The sequence below is a fragment of the Miniopterus schreibersii genome, assembly GCF_964146895.1.
Source record: "Miniopterus schreibersii genome assembly, chromosome: 3".
NCBI classification, from domain to species: Eukaryota; Metazoa; Chordata; class Mammalia; order Chiroptera; family Miniopteridae; genus Miniopterus; species Miniopterus schreibersii.
In genome coordinates this window covers 84,505,734-84,528,548 of record NC_138103.1, presented here as the reverse complement: position 1 = coordinate 84,528,548, position 22,815 = coordinate 84,505,734, and the positions used below count along the sequence as shown (strand labels likewise).

At 39.1% G+C, this 22,815-nt stretch overlaps 1 protein-coding gene across 1 annotated transcript in view; it reads left to right on the top strand.

Moving 5' to 3' along the window:
• Positions 1-22,815, top strand: part of DNAH5 (dynein axonemal heavy chain 5) — a 165,414-nt gene that overhangs the window by 11,891 nt on the left and 130,708 nt on the right. Inside the window, exons 3-15 of the mRNA XM_081133505.1 lie at positions 1,758-1,842; positions 2,826-2,986; positions 3,906-4,127; positions 6,368-6,505; positions 7,255-7,431; positions 9,104-9,217; positions 9,895-10,002; positions 13,145-13,267; positions 13,820-14,035; positions 15,489-15,596; positions 19,946-20,031; positions 20,960-21,281; positions 22,250-22,456. Coding sequence (XP_080989631.1) covers positions 1,758-1,842; positions 2,826-2,986; positions 3,906-4,127; positions 6,368-6,505; positions 7,255-7,431; positions 9,104-9,217; positions 9,895-10,002; positions 13,145-13,267; positions 13,820-14,035; positions 15,489-15,596; positions 19,946-20,031; positions 20,960-21,281; positions 22,250-22,456 — 2,067 coding nt within the window. The remainder of the gene's footprint in view (positions 1-1,757; positions 1,843-2,825; positions 2,987-3,905; positions 4,128-6,367; positions 6,506-7,254; positions 7,432-9,103; positions 9,218-9,894; positions 10,003-13,144; positions 13,268-13,819; positions 14,036-15,488; positions 15,597-19,945; positions 20,032-20,959; positions 21,282-22,249; positions 22,457-22,815) is intronic.

Sequence of the window (22,815 nt, the reverse complement as noted above, 5' to 3'; positions counted from 1 at the left end):
AGCTTCGTCCCTACCTGCTGTGTAACTCCAGTGGAGTGAAGAGGAGCCAGTGGCGTACCGCTGAAATGGTTAAAAGTGTAGGATGAATCAATCAGGGGTCGAGGAAATGCCCCTGTTCTCCTCTTGGTCCTTCTCATCACAACTAACATTTATTGGATATTTACCCTGTGCCAGTCTCTCTTCTGAGTGACTTTCATCTGTTATCCTATTTAATCTTCATAATACCAGGATGTAGTTAATATTATTTCCAAAAAATAGAGGCACAGAAGGAGACAGTCACATAGCTGATTCAGCCTTGGAGAGAGAGTTCCGAGGCGAATTGCTTAACTCTCCCCTACTTCCCGATTCAACATCTGGATTTGGGGTAATGCAGCTGGGAAAATGAGTGAAAGTTCTGAACTATGGGAATCCCAAGTCAACTGCTATGTCATATTCAGGACTCAGGAAGATTAAAACCTGGAGGTTTAAAGAAAGCACCCTGGCTCAGGCTTACTAGCAAGGCTAGCAGGACAGGTGTTCCGATACGGCCTTGATGGAAGCATCTCTTTGACTGCATCCTTGGCTTGGAAGTTAATTTCATGGAGTGCACCCGACCCATCCCCATAGCACCCTCAGGCAGGAAATGTAACACAGAAAACAGGGCAGCTTGCTTTTCCTCATATGTAATGGCTTTATCTTTAACATGGTAGAAATTGAAGGGGCCTTATTTTCACATTTAAAATTTTAGACTCGATTTTATCCTTGAAAAATTTTTATTCTAAATTATGGTAAAATACACATAAATAAAATTTACCATCTTAATTATTTTAAAGTGTGTGTACCACATTTTGTTTCTCCCTTCATCCGTCAGTGAACAGTTGGATTGCTTCCACCTTTTGGCTACTGTGAATAGTGCTGTTATGAACATGGGTGTACAGGTATCTCTGCAAGTCCCTGCTTTCAATTCTTTTGCACATATACCCAGAAGTAGAATTTCTGGTGAATATAGTAATTCTATTTTTAATATATGGTGAACTGCTGTGCTGTTTTCCACAATGACATTTTACATCCTCACTAAACAGTATACAAGGGTTCCAGTTTCTCCGCATCTTTGACAACATTATTTTCTGTTGTTTTTTTTTGGATAGTAGCCATCCTAATGGGTGTGTAGATTTTATCCGTTCTCCCAATTTGAATTCAAACTATGCTACTAACAATTTAAAAGAAGCACTTCCATTGATGGAGGCCAGTTGGCAGACCTCTAGATGTACAGTGAACTTCACGGTGGGAAGGATGGGACTAGGTTCCAGGCTGCTGTTGGCTGGACTGTTCCATGGTCATATGTGTTCTCATGACATTTCTCAGTGATTTTAGTGATTATTGCAGTAAAATTATTAATTATCTCTAGTATGTTAGACTGAATTTTGAAAGGTTTGTTTTCTGATCTGCAGTGGAATGAAAATGAAACGATCACCTGTGTTTATATTTGCCTTCAGCAGCTCAACCTTTAAGAAGTTAGCAAAAATGGAGGGACAGTCTCTTCAAATGTGCATATGTAGCAAATATTTCTGTTTAATTGAATTACTTCTTTGAATTGAATTCTTAATATGTGAGGCATTTATTCTTTCATGGTTTTTATGTTGAAAGAAATAGATGCCTTCTGTATGGTTTGCATTAGATGTAGTCGTATTCGAATAAGAAAGATGATAGTAAATGTTGATTTAAATGCAGTTTCTAATTCAGAACAAAGTTGTTACCTTGTCTTTTCTTTTTCCCAGATTGAAAGAATCGATCAGCTCTTTGCAGTTGGAGGTCTTCGTCACCTCATGTTTTACTATCAGGATGTGGAGGTAGCAGAAACAGGTATGCACATTTGATGTGACATAAACCAGAAACGTGTTGTTAGATTTAACTGAGGATGGCATGAAGCAGAAGGCCACTGTGAGAACTGACCAGGGAGCAGTGAGGTGTGGGGGGTGAGGCTCAGGTTCTATTTTTGCCTTAAAGAAGGGGGACAGGTAATGATAGGTATTTAGCCGGGTTGTTCTATCTTTATTTGGGATGTTTTATTTACTTTTTCAGGCTGTGCTGGTAATTAAGGAGCAGTAGTATAGTTTATATTTTGAGACAGTCTTTCCTTACATGCTAGTTCACCCCAGGCAGTTATGTTCTAGAACTTTTAACGGGCATCTATGTCTTCTCTAGACAGGCACTACTTTTAACATAGGAGTTGTTGCCAGTAAGCCTAACATGAGTTTTCCAGTTAAATAGAAAATTATGTTTATTTTCTATTGACTGTGATTCAGATGAGTACTATTGAATGATAAGTTGTCATTTTCACTTAAGAAAAATTTGTAAATCTTTGTGTGGATTCAACTGGCAAATCCCATTCTATTTTTATGTGGAGTCATAATTTTAAAGCCAAACTAGTGACATAAACAAATATATTATGATAATATTAAAATATCATATGCATTCTTTTATGACCTTTTAAAAGAAAGGGAAAATAATTATTGCTGTTGGTATATAGTATGAATATGCTTTTTTTTGTTTAAGTTTCTGTAATTTTTGGAAGGCTCCAGTTGCTTTACACCCTGACTCTTCTGGCTCTCCACTCTTTAAGTTTCTTTTTGGCTGCCCTGGATTTGCCATATTGTTGTTTTGTTGCTCAGTTCCGGCAGGGCCAGATCCTTTTAGATCCCTTTAGGGCTCAGGCTAGAGTTTGTCCAAGTGGTGGACCTTCTAGGGCACATGGATGAGCCAACATGACATATTTTAACATCCCGAGAGGCGATTATGTGGACTGCAAATAGCAGTTGTGAAACTAACATTTTTTGCATTTGTAGGACAACATAGCTCTTCAGGAGGCACAAATCCTATTTCTGCAAAGATTAAAAAACCTAAAGTATTCGTGACCGAGGGAAAGGATGTTGCCCTTACTGGAGTGTGTGTGTTCTTCATCAGGACCGACCCTTCCAGAGCCATCACCCCTGAGAACATCCACCGGGTAAGGGGCAGGAGCGGTCCTTTACCCCGCTTACCAAAAATCATTGTTCATTAAACACTCATGAAATATCTAAAACTACTTTCAAAGAAATATTTTTAAAAGCACTGAAAGCAAGTAATTAAGAGGACATTTTCTTTAAATCTGTTAGGTAGGAGGACTAAATATTCAATTTATTAACAAAAATTGATATAACGTGTGTGTGTGTGTGTGTGTGTGTGTGTGTGTGTGTGTCTCTCACAGTGAGGTCTTTCCTTTTAAAAAGAATTCCCCATACATAATTTAGTTTATGGCAAATTCCACACATTTAAAATAAGACTTTTAAAAGTGAACATACAACATTATTATTTTTTGTGCAAAATAAAGTTCATCTATACTTGTCTCCCCTGCCCTTAATAGGTGCATTATCTACTTGGCATAGATAAACTGGTAAACATCTTACGTTCTATTTATTTCATTCTTTTATTGTGATGATTGCAACTTAGAATAGTATAAAGCTTATGTCTTAACCAAGGTGTGAAAATAATAATTTACTGGGTGGAGAGACTGAGTAGAAAACCAGACAGTGACCAGACCACATATACACGCAGGACCTTGGCCCACAACCTGCAGCAGCCTGCTCGGTAAAGCGACCCCCAGCTATAAGAAACGACCCAGGGAGCAGCCTGCTTGTCACGCTCTCAGGAAAGCCAGCTAGGGAGCTAAACCATGGCTGCTCTCACAGTCGCCTGAAACGCAGGGATGGCGGCGGACTCCCTGGCTGCAGCAAGCTCTGCAGTACTGGCCTTTGCTTTTCTCATTTGGTTGGTCTTTACGTACTTCCACAGGATGGTTGGTTAATGAGCAGCATTCAGAGAAGGCTCAGGAACTCTGTTGGACTGAAGGTAGTTTTACAGTAAAGGGTCTCCTACTTGTTTTCCAGGAGGTGAGCTTTAACATGTTAGATGCCGCAGATGGGGGCCTGCTTAACAGCATGAGGCGCCTGCTGTCGGACGTCTTCATTCCCGCTCTGAGGGCCACGCGCCAGGGCTGGGGTGAGCTCGAGGGGCTTCAGGAGGCGCCCAGCCTGCGGCAGGACTTCCTGAGCTCTCTGGAAGGCTTTGTCAGCGTCCTGTCGGGCGCGCAGGACAGTTTGAAGGAGAAGGTAAGAATGGTTAAAGGTTATTCCTTCAAAAATGGTCAGAGGGTGAGCAAACCAGCATGGAAGTGTGTAAAACTTCTCTTAAATAGTCTTAATTCCACCACTTTGCAAATCTTGAAAACATTTCACTGGCATTTTGATTGCCCCTTCAAAATGTGGTGATGACTAGATTTAAATTCCTTAGTTTAAAGTGATTAATGCATCAGAGGTTCCATAGAAATGTTGACTGTGACGGAGACTGTCATGTCAGACGTGTGGCCGCAAAGCATGAAATGCTGTGGCTCGTGGAATTCGAATCAGAGAGTGCGTGCATGTGTTTGCGTGTGTGTGTGGGTGCTGTGGAGGGATGAAGGAAACCCTGAAGAGGAGGGAGGAGAGAGGAATTGGCACATATCTGGAGAGGAGAGAGCGGGTCAGGTCCTGTGGGTCAGCCAGTGACCAAAGGGCCTTCAAGAATAAGTTTGGCAAATGTGAACTTTAGCTTCCATAAAATTTGTCCTATCTGCAGTAAGCTCTGTTAGTGATTACTGGGGGTAGATGACAGCCCACACCCAGCATGTATGGGAGATTGCGGACTGGATCCCATGATACCAACGACACTCACCCCTCTCCAAGGAGACTGATACCTACTGGGATCTTGGGAAGGAGAGAGGCAGGTGCAAGGATGGGTGACTTGAGTCACTTTCATCCCGACTGGGGCAGGGTGATTCCAGCTAACGGAATTGTTATATTAGCAACTGTGATGCAGGTCATAGTACAGTGCAAGTTGAACCAAATTAAATTGTTATTCTCTGTAAAAAAGCCACACTTTTATCTGATATGCTTCATTTTGTAGCAGAGGTATTTCAAAAAGTGGGATGGATCCTGACACAGGAGGGAGGCAGTGCTACTTCATGAGGCCCAGAGCCTCCCTTGTAAAACCAAGGAGTCGTCTCCGTGTGGCAGGTGGACAGCGCAGAGTGGGAAGGGGCAGCGGGAGAGGTGTGCTGGAGGCCCCTCCGGGCCGGGGCGGCAGGAGCAAAGGCCCAGTGGAGTGGAGGCACGTGGCTGCCCTGGGGGTTTTCAGGGCTCCGTCAGAGTGTGGCAGTGTGAAAAGCACCCATGGAGGAGGCCAGGTTCAGGGGGCACAAGGGGTGCCTCTGAGCCCCGTGTGGGTGGGGCTGGCAGTGCTCTGAGCAGTGGCGGGCTTGAGGGCCAGGGCTGGGGGCTATTAGAGGTTGGAGCTGGCAGGGCTTTATTAGGAAGCCGAGTGAAGGAAACAGGAAACCATCCCGGTGCTGCGGTGTCCTCTTGTGGCATACCCTGGTGGCAGGGGCATCGCCTCACCCAGCAGGCCACTCCCTCTGCTGGGTTGAAGGGAGGAGAGTGTGATCCCAGCATCTGGTGTCTACTATTCCCCAGCCTGAACCTTCTTCCGTCCACACCTCCTAGTGGGCTCTTTAGTTTTACCTGGTTCACCAGGAAGCCCTTGGGGCCTGGGCTTCATGGCCACGTTGGCACTTAGCATGGCAAATAGCCGCATCCTGTATCCTGCTGCTTTTGACCAATGGAGGGGAACATATTAGCTCTGTCGCTGGTAACGTGGGATTAGACCCGAGATCCGAATTTAGAGATTCACAGTTCCAGGTGCACGATACCAGAAGGGAAATGCCTTCATTAAATATTGAATTCCATTTTGTATTATGTGTGTTTAAAAATACACTAGGTTTCATTGTCAAGTTGAAATCCAACACACTTCCTTTACTTCCCACTTCCTCCTTCCTCCTCCTAAAACAAGTCTGTGTGTTGCCATAGAACTTGGTAACTGTACAGATGTTATTGGGTCAGGACAAGATAACATATCCCTCTGGTTAGTTTCCAAAAATGAATGTAACAGATTAGAAATCACTCTTCCCTGCAATCAGTTTTCTTGACGCGTCCCCACTTTCTTTGGTTTCATGAGTTAATATTAATTTTCAAGTTCCCTATTAATTCCCAAATTCTGTGATGTTATGATTGTCTTTCTCTCTCGTTCAGTTTTTCTTTTCGACCCCAAATTTGACCTCAGAATCCATCTTCTCAAGTGAGAGGATTGGCCTTTGATATCTCATTGTTCCTTCAGAACCTTTCTTCAGAGCAGGAAAGTGTAGACGGGAGGGTCCCCTTAAGATCCGTCTAAGCCGAATGTCAAACAGAGAGTGTGTGTGTGTGTGTGTGTGTGTGTGTAAAGCATCACCTTATTATTTAATTTTTATTTTAATTAGGTGAACCTTCAAAAGTGTGACATATTTGAACTGAAAACCCTGAAGGAACCAATAGACTACTTGACTCTAGCTAATAATCCCGAGACTTTGGTAAAAATAGAAGGTTGTATGAAAGTATGGATCAAACAAACAGAACAGGTAATTTCCAGAAACCAAACATCAGTTTCAGATGCCATGTTACTGAACTAGTCAATGGAAGAAGGTATACCATTTACTAATTTGCATTTGTCTAAGTATTTTACCACAAGTCCCTGAAAAGGTGAGAGGTTCCCATAGCTTTAACTTGCAGTCATTAGTTAGCAAGAGATAGTAAGACTTCTAAGAGTTGCAAGTTAATGACTGTCTACTTACATAACTAGAAGACAGCACTTTGTTTTTTTCTCCCTTAAGGTATAATTTACTTTGATGAAAACATCTGTACAAAAAGTTTTCTAATTTAGTGTGTCCTCCAAAAGAGATCTTGAGACTTAATCTTAAAACATTATTTTCAGAAAAGTCCTAAATGAAGGGGGACATTGCATAAAAAAATCCCCCAAAACACAACTGAAATTTACCAACATAAGGCATGGGGGCTTTCTAAGGGTATATTGCTTCAAGGGTAAACATAGTAAGTGAGTAGCCAAGGAAAGGTGCTGAGGTCAGGTCCTCCAAAAGTTTATTAAAACTCCTTAAATAAGTAGTTTTCAATTAGAACAAGTCAACTGAGTTTTTGTGGAGGTTTTAAAAATGGATACATGCGAAGTTAGTAAAAGGCTGTCATTCAAAACATGCAAATGAATGAAAGTATAGCATGATGCAGATAGCATCATTACTTCTTTTTTGTTTATGTATAATGTTCATATCTCCAGCCCTGCTCAGTGGTTCACACTTGTCCTGTGCACTTACAGGTCCTTGCGGAAAACAATCAGCTTCGGAAGGAAGCAGATGACCTTGGGCCCCGAGCAGAGTTGGAACACTGGAAAAAAAGACTGTCCAAGTTTAACTACCTTTTGGATCAGTTGAAAAGCTCAGATGTGAAGGCTGTGTTGGCCGTGCTTGCTGCTGCCAAGTCTAAACTTCTGAAGGTTGTCAGCCATTTCTTTTTGCTTTATGAAATGGGAAATTCATGTTATAGAGTATTTTAGGTCATAGTGTAATTAGAAACAGAAAAATGATATTATACCTTCATGGAAAAAACCCCTAAGATTGGGTAATATTGCCCTTCTACAATTTTGGATACCATGGAAATAGGTTTTTGTTTTTTTTTATTTTATGAAGATATATATATTTTAAAATTTATCTTTATTGTTGAAAGTATTACAGATGTCCCTGTTTTAAATTAAAGGTATTTTTTGGCTGATGTACCTGTATGCATATGTATTATTAGAGGTCATGAAATTAGGACATAACATCATAACATGATTATATATACATTATGAATTCAGAACAACTAGGACTAGTAATAATGAAAACTTACCTTATATATAATTTTAGTCCTGGTATATTAGCTTTATATTGCTGTGTTACAGTTTACCCCTAAACTTAACAACTTAAAGCAAACATTTTTTATCCTACAGTCTGTAGGTCAGGAATTTGGGTGCGGGTTAGATGGGTGCCTCTGACTCAGGATCTCTCATGAAGTTGCAGTAGGGGTGTCGACTCATCGGCAGGCTCATCTGGGGAGGATCTGATTCCAAGTCGCTCATGTGGTTGTTGCAGGATTCCGTTCCTTGCTGGCTGTTAGCTGGAGGCTTCCTTTAGTTCTTTACTGCATGGGCCTCTTTATTGGGCCCCTCGGAATATGGCAGCTGGCTTCCCTTAAAGGGAGTAAGTGGCAGAGAGCAAGAGAGCATCCAGATAGAAGCCACAGTTTTTTGGTAAACTAATTCCAGAAGTGACATCCCATCACTTTTGTCACATTCTGTTTATTAGAAGTGACAAATCACTAGATTCAGCCCACAATCAAGAGGTGGGGATGACACAGGAACATGAAGACCAGGAGTCAGTGGTCATTAGGAACCATCACAGAAGTGCCTACCACACCTGGCATTGGTGCCATAAGGACATTTATTAGCCATTTGCGTGGATGTTTCAATCTATGAAAATAATTTAAATAATAATGATTTGTTTCATTAACTGCTTTACCTTCTATCATTGCTCAAAGAAGGCAGCCATTTCGTTGTGCTATAGTTCAGACATATCAGCAGGACTTCCGTGAAGTCAGTTGAATGTGCTGGCTCGTGCTAAATCATTTTCTTTTACTTCTACTTTCATATATCCATCCCTTTTGAAGTTCCTTGGTCATAGCACAGTCCTGGCATATGGTTGGTAGCTAATAAATAATTGCTGCATTATTGGAGGAACCAAAGTTTAGGGATGTAGGGAAAGGGAGTTCAGGTTAGAATAGAAGGAAGATAGAAAATATGGGGTGAGGTACAAAGTGGATCCAGTAGCCAGTGGAAGAGAGAAGGTGTGAGTTTAAAGGGAGGTGCTCCCTATTGGTGCTCTGTCCTAGTTATTTAATAGGTTTTATAAGAGAAGGCCTGGAAGAGATACCTTTAAAAATTGAATTAAAAAATTTAAATTGCTCCTTGGTGTGGCAATGTTCTTCACCCCTCTGGGTTCAGTTTTATGTAACATGCACAGGACAAAGTGAAAGTCTGACCCAAGGGACTTGTGGTGACTTTTAGGAGCTGGTATACTGGAAATTTCTCTATTAATAATTGCGTTACAATTGCTTTCCTGTACTGTGCTTAGACTTGGCGGGAGATGGATATTCGAATCACCGATGCAGCTAACGAGGCAAAGAACAATGTCAAATATTTGTACACACTTGAAAAATGCTGTGATCCCTTGTACAGCAGTGACCCTGTAAGTTAACGATTTCTATTTTCTTAGTCTACTGATGGCCCTTCAGCTGAATTGAGTGTGGAGTTTTGGTTTGTAGATACTATAGGCTGTTGGAAAAGTCTTAGAAATCTTTTTATTCTTAAGAAAATGATATGTATATATACATACATCTATATATCTATATTTACATATCTATATCTATATATCTATGTCTATGTCCATCCATCCATCCACCCATCCATCCATCCACCCACCCACCTACCCACCCATCTATCGAAGATGTACATGTGATATTTAAAAAACATGTTGCATATTTCATTTTTCATTAAATATTGTAACTGACATTCTGGGCTATACTACTGTGGAAAGAGTCACCGAGCAGGTATTTTTTGAACTTTTAACTTTAGGAAGTGCCTGCTTTTATCAATTACAAAATCAACTGTTAGTTAACACAATCTCCTTGTCATTAAAAGAAAGTTAATGTTTCTTGCATTGAAACAAAAACTTGATTAATTGCATATGACTAAATAATAAATGATCGTTAAATATATTTGTGTAAAGTGTTAGACAATATTTAAAAATTTTAAGTAAAAATCACTTAGCTAGACTTTGTTCTAATGAAGATGGCATGATTAGACTATTAGAATTTTGCTGAATTTGATATTTGTTTCCCAGAAAACTTTTGTGGTGTCTTCCAGATATCCATGATTGATGCTATTCCTACACTTATAAATGCAATTAAAATGATCTATAGTATCTCTCATTATTATAACACTTCTGAGAAGATCACATCTCTGTTTGTAAAGGTAAGTGCCTAGCATAAATTCCTCAGTGTGGTCACTTACATTCCTTTGTCAATGGTCAGTATTTTGGTAATTAAAAATTACCATATTAGCACAATCCAATGTCTATGTATCCTACAATAAAAAGCTTAATCCCTCAAAAGAGATAGAACTAAGTTTATGAGAGAGGCTGATTCTGGCTAATCATAAAGCATTATTTCTCAAAGTAATTATTGTAATAAATATTGTGTTATTTATATAATAAAAATGAAAAAGATTCTTTTTGGAATTCTTACCTATGTTATTTAGCACATTATTTATCCCCATGGGTAAATTTTAATTAAGAAAAAACGGACTATCTCCTGCTTCATATTTATATGCTACTGTACCAAATTTATTTGATTCCACAGTTGTTTACTTGGTGTAGTTAGAATAGTAATCATGGTAATAAAAGCCACTTGCAATGTTCCAGTAATCCATAAAACTATTATAATGATTCTGCCAAAAAAACATAACGATGTTTAAACCTTATGTCCTAACTCCTGAGTGTTTATGGTGAGCACTGTTGCTTTTCCCATTATGAATGGTCTCTGAGAAATAAATGACTTTTTCATTGCCAAGGCAAAAATTTAAAGGTTGTGTTAGAATAGAGGAATTTTCAACTCTTCGGAACTTGTGTTGTGAATACTAATGCAGTAGGAGGCGTGATTCTTCCTGGGCACAGGGACATCCAGCCTTGCGAGCTCAATGGGAAACTCTTCTTCTGTCATGCTCAGGTAGCAAGGGCGCAACCCATGAGAGACTCTCCTAACTTCACGCTTTAAACTCCATGTTAGGGTCATGGGGGATAGTTTCTGGGTAGGAGACTCAAAAGTCAACTTGTGTTATTACTCTAGGTTTCATGCATATTATTTGCAGGCCTTGTTAAAAAAATTTTGCAGGCCTGGTTAAATTAAATTTTTTGAGGTAACATTGGTTAATAAAATTATATAGGTTTCAAGTGTACAAATCTATAACACATCATCTATAGTGCATTGTGTGTTTACCACCCAAAGTCAAATCTCTTTCTCTCGCCATATATTTGATCCCCTTTACCGTTTATGACCTCCCTCCACCACCCTTTCCCTCTGGTAACCATCATACTGTTGACTGTGTCTATGAGTTTTTGTTTGTCTTGTTTGTTCATTTGTTGCTTTTAGTTTTTATTTCACATACGAGTGAAATCATATGGTTCTTGAGTTTTTCCATCTGACTTATTTTGCTTGGCACGATATTCTCATGATCCATCCATGTTGTCGCAAATGGCAGTATTTCATCTTATCTTATGGCGGAGTAGTATTTCACTGTATATATATATCGCATCTTCTTCATCCAATCATCTATTGAAGGCCACTGTAAATAAGGCTGCTAGGAATATAGGGATACATATGTCTTTACAATTTTTTTTCCCCAAACTTTTTAGGTAGATACCTAGAAGATGGGTTGCTGATTCATATGGTAGCTCTATTCTTAATTTTTTGAAAAACTTCCATACTGTTTTCCATAGTGGCTGTACCAGTTTACATTCCCACCAGCAGTGAAGGAGGGTCCTTTTTTCTCCATTCCCTCTCCAACATTTATTATTACTTGTTTTGTTGATGATAACCATTCTAACGAGCGTGAGGTGGTATCTCATTGTAGTTTTGCATTTCCCTAATAGCTAGTGAAGTTCATCATCTTTTCATATATCTGTTGGCCATTTGTATGTCTTGAGAGAAGTGTCTGTTCAGGTCTTCTGCCCATTTTTAAATTGTATGATTTTCTTGCTGTTGAGTTGTATGAGTTCCTTATATATTTTGGATATTAACCCCTATTGGAGGTGTTATTTGTGCATATCTTCTGCAGTTCAGTTGGTTGCCTTTTTGTTTTGTTATTGATTTCTTTTGCTGTACTGAAGCTTTTGAGTTTGATATAGTCCCATTTATTTATTTTTGCTTTTACCTCCCCTGTTTTTGAGGTCAAATTAATAAAATCCTCTCTGAGATCAGGGTCCATAGTTTAGTACCTATGTTTTCTTCTATGTAATTTATTGTTTCAGGTCTCACATTTAGGTTTCTGATCCATTTTGAGTTAACTTTTATGTACAGTGACAAATAGGAAGCAGTCTAGTTTCATTCGTTTAATGTGGCTTTTCAGTTTTCTCAGCGCCATTTATTGAGGAGGCTTTCTTGTCTCCAATATGTTTTTGGTTCCTTTGTTCAAACATCATTTGCCTCTATACATGCGGGTTCACTTCTGGGCTCTCGATTTGTTCCTCCCATCTGTGTGTGTTTCTGTCAGTCCCCTGCTATTTTGATTGTTGTCACATTGTGGTGTAATTTGAAGCCAGGGAGCGTCATACTGCCAGCTTTGCTCTTTCTTTTTGTCCTTCAAGGAATAGCTCTATTTTTTATTATTTTTGAACAAGATTTTTTTTTTTTTGGCATGTTATCTGGTGTGACAGATAATTATAGATTTTTCTAAACATAACAACCTTTCTGTGCTGATGAATAACTTAGAATTTTTAGTTTTTCTAAGGATTTCTTTGGCTACTAGGAGTCTTTTGTGGTTCCATACAGATCTGCTGGTTTTTGGTTTCATTTCTTTAAAAAATGCCACTGGGGTTTTGATGGGGATTGCATTAAATCTATATATTGCTTTGGGTAATATGGCCATTTTAACTATGTTGATTCTTCCAATCCATGAACATGGGCCATCTTTCCATTTGTTTGTGTCTTATTTAGTTTCTTTTAGTAATATCTTGTGGTTTTCAGTGTATAGGTCATTCATATCCTTTGTTAAAGGGAGCAGATGTTAAGTGCTCACACCACATACATGAAAAATGATAACTATGTGAGGTGATGGAGGTGCTAATTAACTTGATTGCGGTAATCTTTTCACTACGTATATCAAATCACCACATTGTATACCTCAAATACAGATAATTTTCATTTGGGCGATTATGCCTCAATAACGCTGAATAAAAAGGGCTAGTGCTTGACCATAGTTGCTATGGAAACAAATAAGTCCAGAGAGCAGGTTCACAGATTGTATGCCCTGAGAGGTAGAAGAATTAAGGACCCTCTAGTCCAATTTATAATTGATGGCTGTCTTATATACGTAACATCGTTTTATTGGAAAACTCCAGGTGACCAATCAGATGATATCTGCATGTAAAGCTTATATTACCAACAATGGAACTGCTTCTGTGTGGAGCCAGCCACAGGATGTTGTTGTGGAAAAATTATTATCTGCAATTAAACTTAAGCAGGTAATGGTCAGCTTAATAATATACTTAGGTAATGTTTCATTATTTTTATGTTGTTTTTGGTGATGCATATTAAATTATTTAGCAATTATTGTGTTCTTGGTTGCTAAGAAGAACAGTAATTCTACTATTAAGAAAGTTTCGTATTAATAAACCTTCCCAGGAAATTTATGCACTTATTCTACCCTCGTTGGGGGCCTACTGTGTCCCAACACCACATTAAGTACTGAAGACACAAAGGTGACTAAGATGACTAAGGGTTTCTTAAGCTTTTGATAGAAGAGCAGGGAGATAGACACAGAGTGAGGCTGTCGCTAACATGGGGGAACCAGGGTGGAAAGGCTGCATCTCTGAGCTGCATTATGAATAATGAGGAGTTTGCTGGGTTGGAGGGTGGGAAATGATGACATTCCAGGCTGAGGGATGTAAATGAAAAGGCATGAACCTGAAAGGTCTTGCAGTTCCCCCCTAATTTTGCCACCACCTCTGCTGAAGAGAATAAGGTTGATATCTTTGTTGTTTTCCCTTTCTTATATTTTGCTTTTTGATTTTGAGGAATACCAGCACTGCTTTCATAAGACAAAACAAAAGCTTAAACAAGATCCCAATGAAAAACAATTTGAATTCAGTGAGATGTATATTTTTGGAAAATTTGAAACTTTCCACCGACGTCTTGCGAAGATAGTAGACATCTTTACAACCTTTAAGACATATTCAGTCCTGCAGGATTCTAAAATTGAAGGTTTGGAAGACATGGTCACTAAATACCAGGTACTGTTTTAAAACTAAACTTGCTACTCTTATCCATAACTAAAACTTTGATATTTTATGCAAATAACTATATTTAAAATGATTCAAATAGTTCATAATGTGAAATATAAGCTCATAGCCCTTAAACAATAAAGAAATTAAATTTACTTGAAAATTGTGTAAGGGTGCTAATATGTTCTTTTCAGGTGTGTGGTTACGATAATGACTTCCCAATAGTCTAAGATGAATCATCATTAGTAAAAGCATTTTCATTAGTAGCACAAGAAAAGTGTTTAAATATAACTTATTACTTCCTTTATTCATGCAAGAAATATTTAATGAAGCCAATACTATGTGTCAGGCACTTGTTCACACAGTTCTGAGTGATATGTGATATCTCTGCATGTAAGCATTTTATTTGGACACATGTTAAAAATTAAAGGGGCTGAATTTTATTTTAGCTCTACCATTACTAGTTATTTTGATTTTTAACTGCTTTATCTTATAAGGATATACATGTGAGTAATCTTAGTTTTTAAGGATGATATGACTTCAGGTGGTGGGCACACAATGCAGTATACAGATCATGTATCATAGAAATGCACACTTGTTTTTAGTAGGTTGTTTTAACTAGTAAACTTGATTCACAGAGTTATGCAGTTTATACACTTTTGTCTATTAAGATATTTGAATTGATATATAAATGGAAGTGACTTTGAAGAGGAGATTGCAGAAGGAGACCCAACATTCTTCATAAAAATTATATGCCTGTGTCAACAGTGTAGGCTCCCGAGTTTGAGAATGACTTAGTACTTGGCTAGGAATGATCACAGAGCTTTATAGCTCATTATTCAGAGCAAACAAAACTTTGGATAATAGTGTTTTCAAGGAGATGAATCACCTAATTTGTACTCTTGTAGTCATAGACTGCAGCTTTGCAGGGCAGAAGAAAGCCAATTAATTCTAGAGAGTCTTTAAGTGGTAGATTGTGGTTTGACGTTTTATTTAAGACATTTAAGACTTAGAAAATAGTATATCATCTGTAGATATTATAACTGTTTTCTTTCTAAGTTTGTGTTCTGTTAAAGTCTTATTTATTTTCTGAGAAGTCAAACTTCAATGAAAGATATTTCAGTAACTGCTCCTCTGGGCTTCTTTTTTATTATTTCAGATGTGATTAATAAGAAATTTTTAGAGAGAACACCTCTCCTACTTTTCAGATGTGGTCTTTAATTTATATTTTTCTTTAAGAAGACATAAAACCTCATGAAAGTGCTTTCCAAATGATTTCTTTGAATGCAGTAGGCAACATTGCACAGCTCTAATGAGCGCTAAGCGACGTAACTAAAGAAATAGGCTCCTTTTAAGTGGATTTTTTGGTAATGTTTGTTCAGGTTCTACATTTAAAGGTTATATTTAATTAAGTAATGCTAGAGTACTGAACTATTGTCTTACTTCTTTCATAACATTTCAGGGTATTGTTGCCACCATAAAGAAAAAGGAATATGATTTCTTAGACCAGAGGAAAATGGATTTTGACCAGGATTATGAAGAGTTTTGCAAGCAGACCAGTGACCTTCATGTAGGTTGTATAATCAGATTCCTGTTGACAGTCATCGTTTTTTTTCTTTTTTTTGTTCCGTATGATGCTGCTAATCATCACCCATCAGAAGGGAGAGGCGTTTTCATCAGGGAGGTGACCGGCAGCAGCCCCGGCCTGTGTTTTGTGATTTTAGATTAATAATTGAAGGCTCTTTGTCATAGATTAAAGGCTCATAAATATAACTTTGGATAATGATCTGTAATCATAATCATCCATGTGTCTTCCATCGTAGTTCTTAGACAATTAACTTTCATCTTCTGTTGAAAGGCAGGGTTATCAGAGTACAGAAAGTTGTTTCCATTTGTTTGTTATTTGATAGCAGTGATTATGACCAGAGGTCGTTCAAGCAAATGGCCAGTGATATTTGGCAGGCCCCAAAGGCAGGGCGGCAGCTGGCCTTAGAAACAGTGGTACCAGGACTGACTCAGCATCTGGACCCCTTTCTCTCCTCCTCCTGCCTCCCCTGCACCCCCCCCCTGCCACCCCTACTCACTGCACGCCAGCCACCCTGACCGCCAGTCCACGTGACCAGCGTCTGGCTGTCATCAACTTCTGAGAACTATCACAGTCCAGCCCCAGCTCCCAGTTCCTCGGGAAAAGGTTGGGTCGGCCGGGTCTAGCCCTGGTTCGCGTGGTCAAGCAGGCACCCCCTGTGGGAGGTGGGAATCTCTGCTGTCAGATGAGGGGATCAAGAAACCAAGAGGTGGGAGAAAACCCAGCAGGTGTGTGCCATTGTTAATCTGCAGACTTTTTTCATCTGAGTGAGGTGGAAATTTGCGCTGTTCTGGTTATAAAAGGAAAATGGCCATCAGGTACTCTTTTCCAAAATTTTTGGTTTGAAATAAGTTGGTACACTTTAGGGGAAAAAGAACTCTGAGGCATTTTTGGAGGGGTGAGTTCTGCGGTAGAAGGGATCATAATGAAAGTAGCTAATTCTATATGGCAGGTTCTGCTCTAAGTACTTTATAGGTGTTAATTCATTAAATTATCACAGTAACCCTATAAAGGGGGTGCTCTTAGTTCCCTCATTTTCCAAAGGAGCAGACTGAGGCACGGTGAGGCTAAGTGACTTGCCATAAATCACAGAAGTTGTAGTGTGGGGATTAAGCCCAGGCAGTCTAGCTCTAGGATTCAAGGTTTTAACCATTAGGTTATAAGACACATTTCAGCTGATGGGAAGATATAATGCCTGTAATAATTTAAGCAGTGACCACTTTTAGGGGCCGCTTCAGACATAAGGACAACGGATCTTGATCTCTTCTTGTTGGAAATTGATGGAAATAGCAGATCCTTGTTCTGTGCTCCGTGGTCAATGTGTATTTGTCAGGTCTTCACCTGTTTCCCAGCAGTTCCTGATACATGGCACTTTAGTGGCTTTTATGAGAATGTAGGTCGACGGTGAACACCTTGAGGGCAGGAATTGTGTTCATTCCTTTTTGTGTGTCTAAGGAGGCCTGGTGGGTGGCACCTTCTATAGTTGGAGAGCAAAGAATGTTTGCTGAATTAAAGTGTGAGTAATGAATTAATGAGAACTAGATTTATTGTAATTAAACAAGCATTTATTGTACATCAATTATGTATTAGGCTTCTATGCTGTGGGTTATTAATACAGAAATAAATTAAATAGATTTTCCCTCAAAGCTTATAGCAGGCAGATGGCAGATATGTGCTAGGATAGCAATAAAAGTACATATATGTTAGAAGTATAATATTCTGATATTGTACCAGCATTGAGGATGCAAAGATCAAAGACATAGTCCAAAGAAGTCCTAAAGAAACTTAGAGAGAGGACAGGCCTACAAAACATTATATAGAATCTGAGAATTGCTACAACCCATAAGGCGGGATGTGAGCCTCTGAGAACAGTCCCACAGTTCTGCTCCCTGGGGACCAGGAAAGGCTCAGAGAGGAGCTGATGCTTGATGCCAGAACAGTGTTTATTTTTTCCAAGTAAAATAAGTGGGATAGAGAGACCTTTCCAAGCCTGTGCCCACTTTTTATAACACTGAGAATATAATTTTATAATTGTTCTATAGCCTGGTTTTTAAGCATTAGTTATAGACATTAGTTCCCATTCTCCTTAATCTCCTCTTTTTAAAAGTCCAACACTATTAATGTCTTACCTTCCATCTCAATAATGGTCCCATTCACCCTTTGGTTGGATGACTACTTTTTCTTTGACTTCTTTGTCTCTTTCTCCATGCTCTTTCTCTTAACTGTCTACACTTTCTCCTTTAAATACTTCATGAATTCAGCCTTTTTCTCTATAAAGTCAGGGTGGAAATCCCAACCTTCCCAGGACTCTGGATGAATGAGTGGGAGGATGAGTCTTGGAGGCAGGGATGGAGAGGCTCAGCAACTGTGGTGTCTCCAGGGTGAAGCCCTGGAGGGTGGGTTGGGGTCCATGAGTGATTCAGATCAGGGTTGTGTTCAGGACTCCACTCTCAAGCCGACCAGAGCTTAGAATCCTGTCCAGATTTAGAGTTCATGCTGGTACTAACAGGTCAAACAGAAAACCAAGTAGGAGCTGGGAGCTCATAACTAGTAAGAGGACGAGTGTGAGAATTCCTTGCCTGAAAAAGGAATGCTCAGAGAGAAAAGAAGACTAATTTAAGGTCTTAGATGTTCATAGAGAACTAAGAGTAGGCCTTTGTGAAGTTGTAGGATAGAAAAGTGCGGAAAATCAGGTCCCAGTGCTAGGGCTCAGTAAAAATTTACTGGTGTCTGCAGTTAGAGGGAGGGAGTGGAGGCATTGCAAATATTCCAGTTCTGCATAGCTTATACTCAGAGATTTTTATGTAGTGAAAAAATCTGAGTATTTACTTGGGTAGGCTAACTGCACTGCTCTTTATAATTTCAGTGGAAGCAATGAGAAGTATTAGAGGCACATTGCATTAGGTTTAGGCATTCTTCAGCTTTGGGGCTTTGCTGAGTGGGGCAGGGAGCATTGTGGCTTGCCCCCAGAGAGCAACGTGTCTTCAAGGGCTAAGTGTTTCCAGTGGTGTCCTGGATATTTCTGACTGGTCGTCTTGCCAAATTGTTTATGTAAAATCAAGCTCATCTCAGTACTAATTCTCAATGCACGTGGCAACTGGCTTCCCAATTTGAAAACTACATAAATTGTTGACCTCTTTAGAATTGTAGAGGCTCAAAACTTCTGGTAAATTGAGAAAGAATAATTGATTGGAACTTTCCCTTGAAGCACGAAAAAGAAAATAATGAAATAATGTTTCTGTCTTTTATTTAACTCAGTTTAGATTTTAATGACAACTCTGTGCTAAATCTTAGAATGAACAAAGAATATATCATGTGCTTTATATTTTGGGGCAGTTATTTTTATTTTTTATTTTTGGACAGAATTGTACAATGCTGTAAGATGTGTGAGGTTCTCAGGACAACCTGTAATGGGAATCATTTTGGAAAATATATTTGAGGGCTTTGAGAAATTGATATTTAGGTCATTCTTTTTGAACTTAACTTCTTGGAAGATATTTATTTTTTTCCTGTAGGGGTCTCATGGCCTGGGGTTGTGGAAGTGTTCCTGTAGAGTAGCTTTGCCTTCCCTCTGCTGGGGCTGCCCTCCTGGTTTTGCCATCCCAGACTAGCTGTTATGTTAATTTCTTGGTTTAGGCCTTTCTCATCTCACTAGTAGTTTAACTCAGACATGGAATTTCAGTTGCTCTTAGATAGGAGTTTGTAAACTATGGCCATGGGCCACATCTTGCCCTGCCTGGTTGTTCAGGGGTTGTCTGTGGCTGCCTTTGCACTGCAGTGGTAGGTGAGCAGTTGTGAAAGAGACCCTTGTCCTGCGCAAAGTGGAAAATACTTATCATCTGGCTCTTTATAGAGGAAGTCAAGGGCTTGTTTTGTCCATTCACAGCTCTGGCCAGATGGCAAGTGGCCCCCCCCCCCTTGCTATTTTTCCCAATTTGTAGACAGTCATTTAACCCCCCTTGCATGGGCTGGGTAGCACTTCAAGGGCCCTGGCTTTCTGCAGGGATCTTTTGAGGGTGTTAGGACCCCACAACTTCTCTTCCCACATTGTGATAAAGCCCCAGGGCCTACCCCAGGCCCTGAACCTGACCCAGTACCTCTGGAGCCTGCCACGAGCCTACTCCTGGGACTGCTCTGGTTCTCAGGTCCCTCTGTGTTCTGGCTTCTGGGCATTTACCTTTCTTTCAAGCTCAGGTGAGTATAAGGTTTTCTGTTCTGTTTTGTCCTATATTATATGTGTTTGTAGAGAATGGCAAGCTCTTTAATTTTGATGCTAAATAAGACTTTTCCCAATGCTAATATGTTGTTCATAATCAGACTTTATTCTGTTTTAGAATGAGTTGCAGAAGTTCATGGATGTTACATTTGAAAAGATTCAAAACACAAATCAAGCTCTAAGTATGTTAAAGAAATTTGAAAGGTAAAAATCAAGAACAATTTTCTAAGTTCACTTTACTAAAATTGGGTTAATATGAACATAGTTTAGCTTATATTATTATTGCTATTATTATTTCATAAATGAATGCAGCAATTTTTAACCTTTTTCATCTCATGGCACATATAAACTAATTACTAAAATTCTGTGGCACACCAAAAAATATATTATACTTTTTGCTGATCTGATCAAAAATAGGTATAATTTTGATTGCTTTACAAAACAAATCAGCAATTACCTACACTTTTTGTTTCCAAGTGACTTTTTAAAAAATCAGCTGCCTGTATTTATATATAAGAATTTCTGGGACCAAGAATTAACCAATCAGATGCAACCTTATGTGACATGACCAATAAGATGCAGTTCTATTATGTGATCTATATATTTATGGTTCATGACAGGACATTCACACCTGACGACTGTTGTGTTGGCTGTTGTCATTTTATTATTTGACAGTACAAGGGAAAAGTGGTCAGTGCCCCTGACTAAATAGTCAAGTATTGCATGTTTTAAAATTCTTAAGGCACACCAGTTGAAAATCACTGTTCTAATGGAAAGAAAATCTTCTCTTGACAGTCTGGATAACAAGGTCACAGTTTTCAAGTTCTAAAAAGGATTAAGAGTTTATTTCTTATTAGCTTTAAAGTACCTTGTGACTGCCTGTCATTATATTACTTAATGTTCATGAAATTTGAAGAAAAAAAAAAGTATCTAGTTTTTCCTAGATTTTAAAGATTGATACTATATTTTATAAACCACTTTGTTGAGATATGATGGATTGATACTATTTTGATGTTTTAAATTAGCCAAAAATCTTATTTTCTTTCATTAGCATATGTTTTAAAATGCCTTAATAAAGGAGATTGCTAGATATAATCCCATTAATTCAAGTCTTTCACTTGAAAAAAATCAGATTGAATATACCCAATCTTGGTATTGATGACAAATACCGGCGTATCCTCGAAAACTATGGGGCTGACATAGATATGATCGCAAAGCTGTATACAAAGCAGAAATGTGATCCTCCGTTGGGCCGAGACCAGCCTCCCATTGCCGGGAAGATCCTGTGGGCCCGTCAGCTCTTCCATAGGATTCAGCAGCCGATGCAGCTTTTCCAGCAGCACCCAAGTGTGCTTCGGACGGCAGAAGCCAAACCTGTGATTCGCAGTTACAACAGGGTGGCCAGGGTCCTCCTGGAGTTCGAGGTTCTCTACCACCGGGCGTGGCTTCAGCAAGTAAGTCTGTACATTATGTTCTTCAAAGACGCCTCCATTGTCAGTCAACGGGAAACCCTCTGCCAGCACTGAGCAGTTTTATTTTTGAAGAAAGTTGGATTTGCAGGTATTTTATAAGACAGGCTTGTCTGAATGTAGGTAGGTAACCAGTCAAAGAGTGTAATATGTCCATGAAGAAAAATAATGATTCATTTTGGAAAAAAATCATAACCAGGTAACAAACTCATTTCATTTTATTGATAAACTCCTAAGTGAGAAGGTCCTGTTTGTTGGTTCTTTCACCTGGTTGATCAGGACTTTGTTTTTTTTCCCATTCAGTTTTTTAATGTGTCAGTGAACACTAGTATGTGTGTTAAACAAAGGCTTAAGTTTTTTTTGTCTATCCTAGGTTAATCAAATTACATTTCAAACCCTACCAACACTAGTATTTCTTTGTAGATAGGCAAGAAGTTTTTTGTTTTTTTGAATTTTATTTTGGGGAATCAAATTCAGCCTTACTAGGCCTCTAAAATGGTTTCTCATTTCCCTGGCTCACCTTTTGGTGTCTGAGGCAATACAGGATGTCTCCGTGGTGATATTCATTGCTTTTCTAGATAACTGAACACTGAGTTTAGGAGGTTTTTATGATACCTTTATTAGGAAAAAATAACTGAGTAGGCATGATGGTATCAGGGTGTTAACTGGTTTGAGAAATCACCATTAATTGTAGTAACCACTTATATGTCAGTGTGAGAGGATCATGATCCAGGCATTTTGTTGAATCAACTGTGCAACAGCACCACCAAGGACTTGAAGGCCCTTTTCTGAAGTGAACTTGGGAGAAGAGTGAGGGACCCCATTGTCTTTAATTTGAGAAGCTCAGCTCTGTGGAAGAACACTTGATGGTCCTCTCCCAGGAATGGCCTAGTTGGATACCTTGTGTATGCATTGAACTTTCTAATAGTAATAATGTTGATCTTTTCTCACAGATTGGAGAAATTCACATAGGACTTGAGGCTTCTTTATTGGTGAAGGCTCCAGGCACAGGAGAATTGTTTGTAAACTTTGATCCTCAGATACTAACCTTATTTAGAGAAACAGAGTGCATGTCACAGATGGGTCTGGAAGTTTCACCATTTGCAGCTGCCCTTTTCCAGAAACGGGATGTATACAAAAAGAACTTCAGTAACATGAAGGTATAATGCTTTCATTCTTTCCTCTTCCTGGCTAGCTCCAGTTTGCATCTTAGGAAAAATGGTGGTGTGTCACTGTTGAGGAATAGAAGGTACCCAGGATGACTGAAGTGGAGGGACTGATGGGGAGGGTGCCATGGGTTGAGGCTGCAGAGTTGGCAAGGCCAGGTCATTACAGATCTTGTAAACCAAGGCTATAAGTTTGAGTGCACCAGGAAGCCATTGGAGAAATCTGAGCAGGAAAAAAGGCATGATGTCTATACAATAAAATCATTCATACCGCTGGGAGAAGAATAGATTTTATAGTAACAAGCATGTTGATGTGAAGCCAGTTTGAAGGCTGTTACACTGGTTCAAGATGG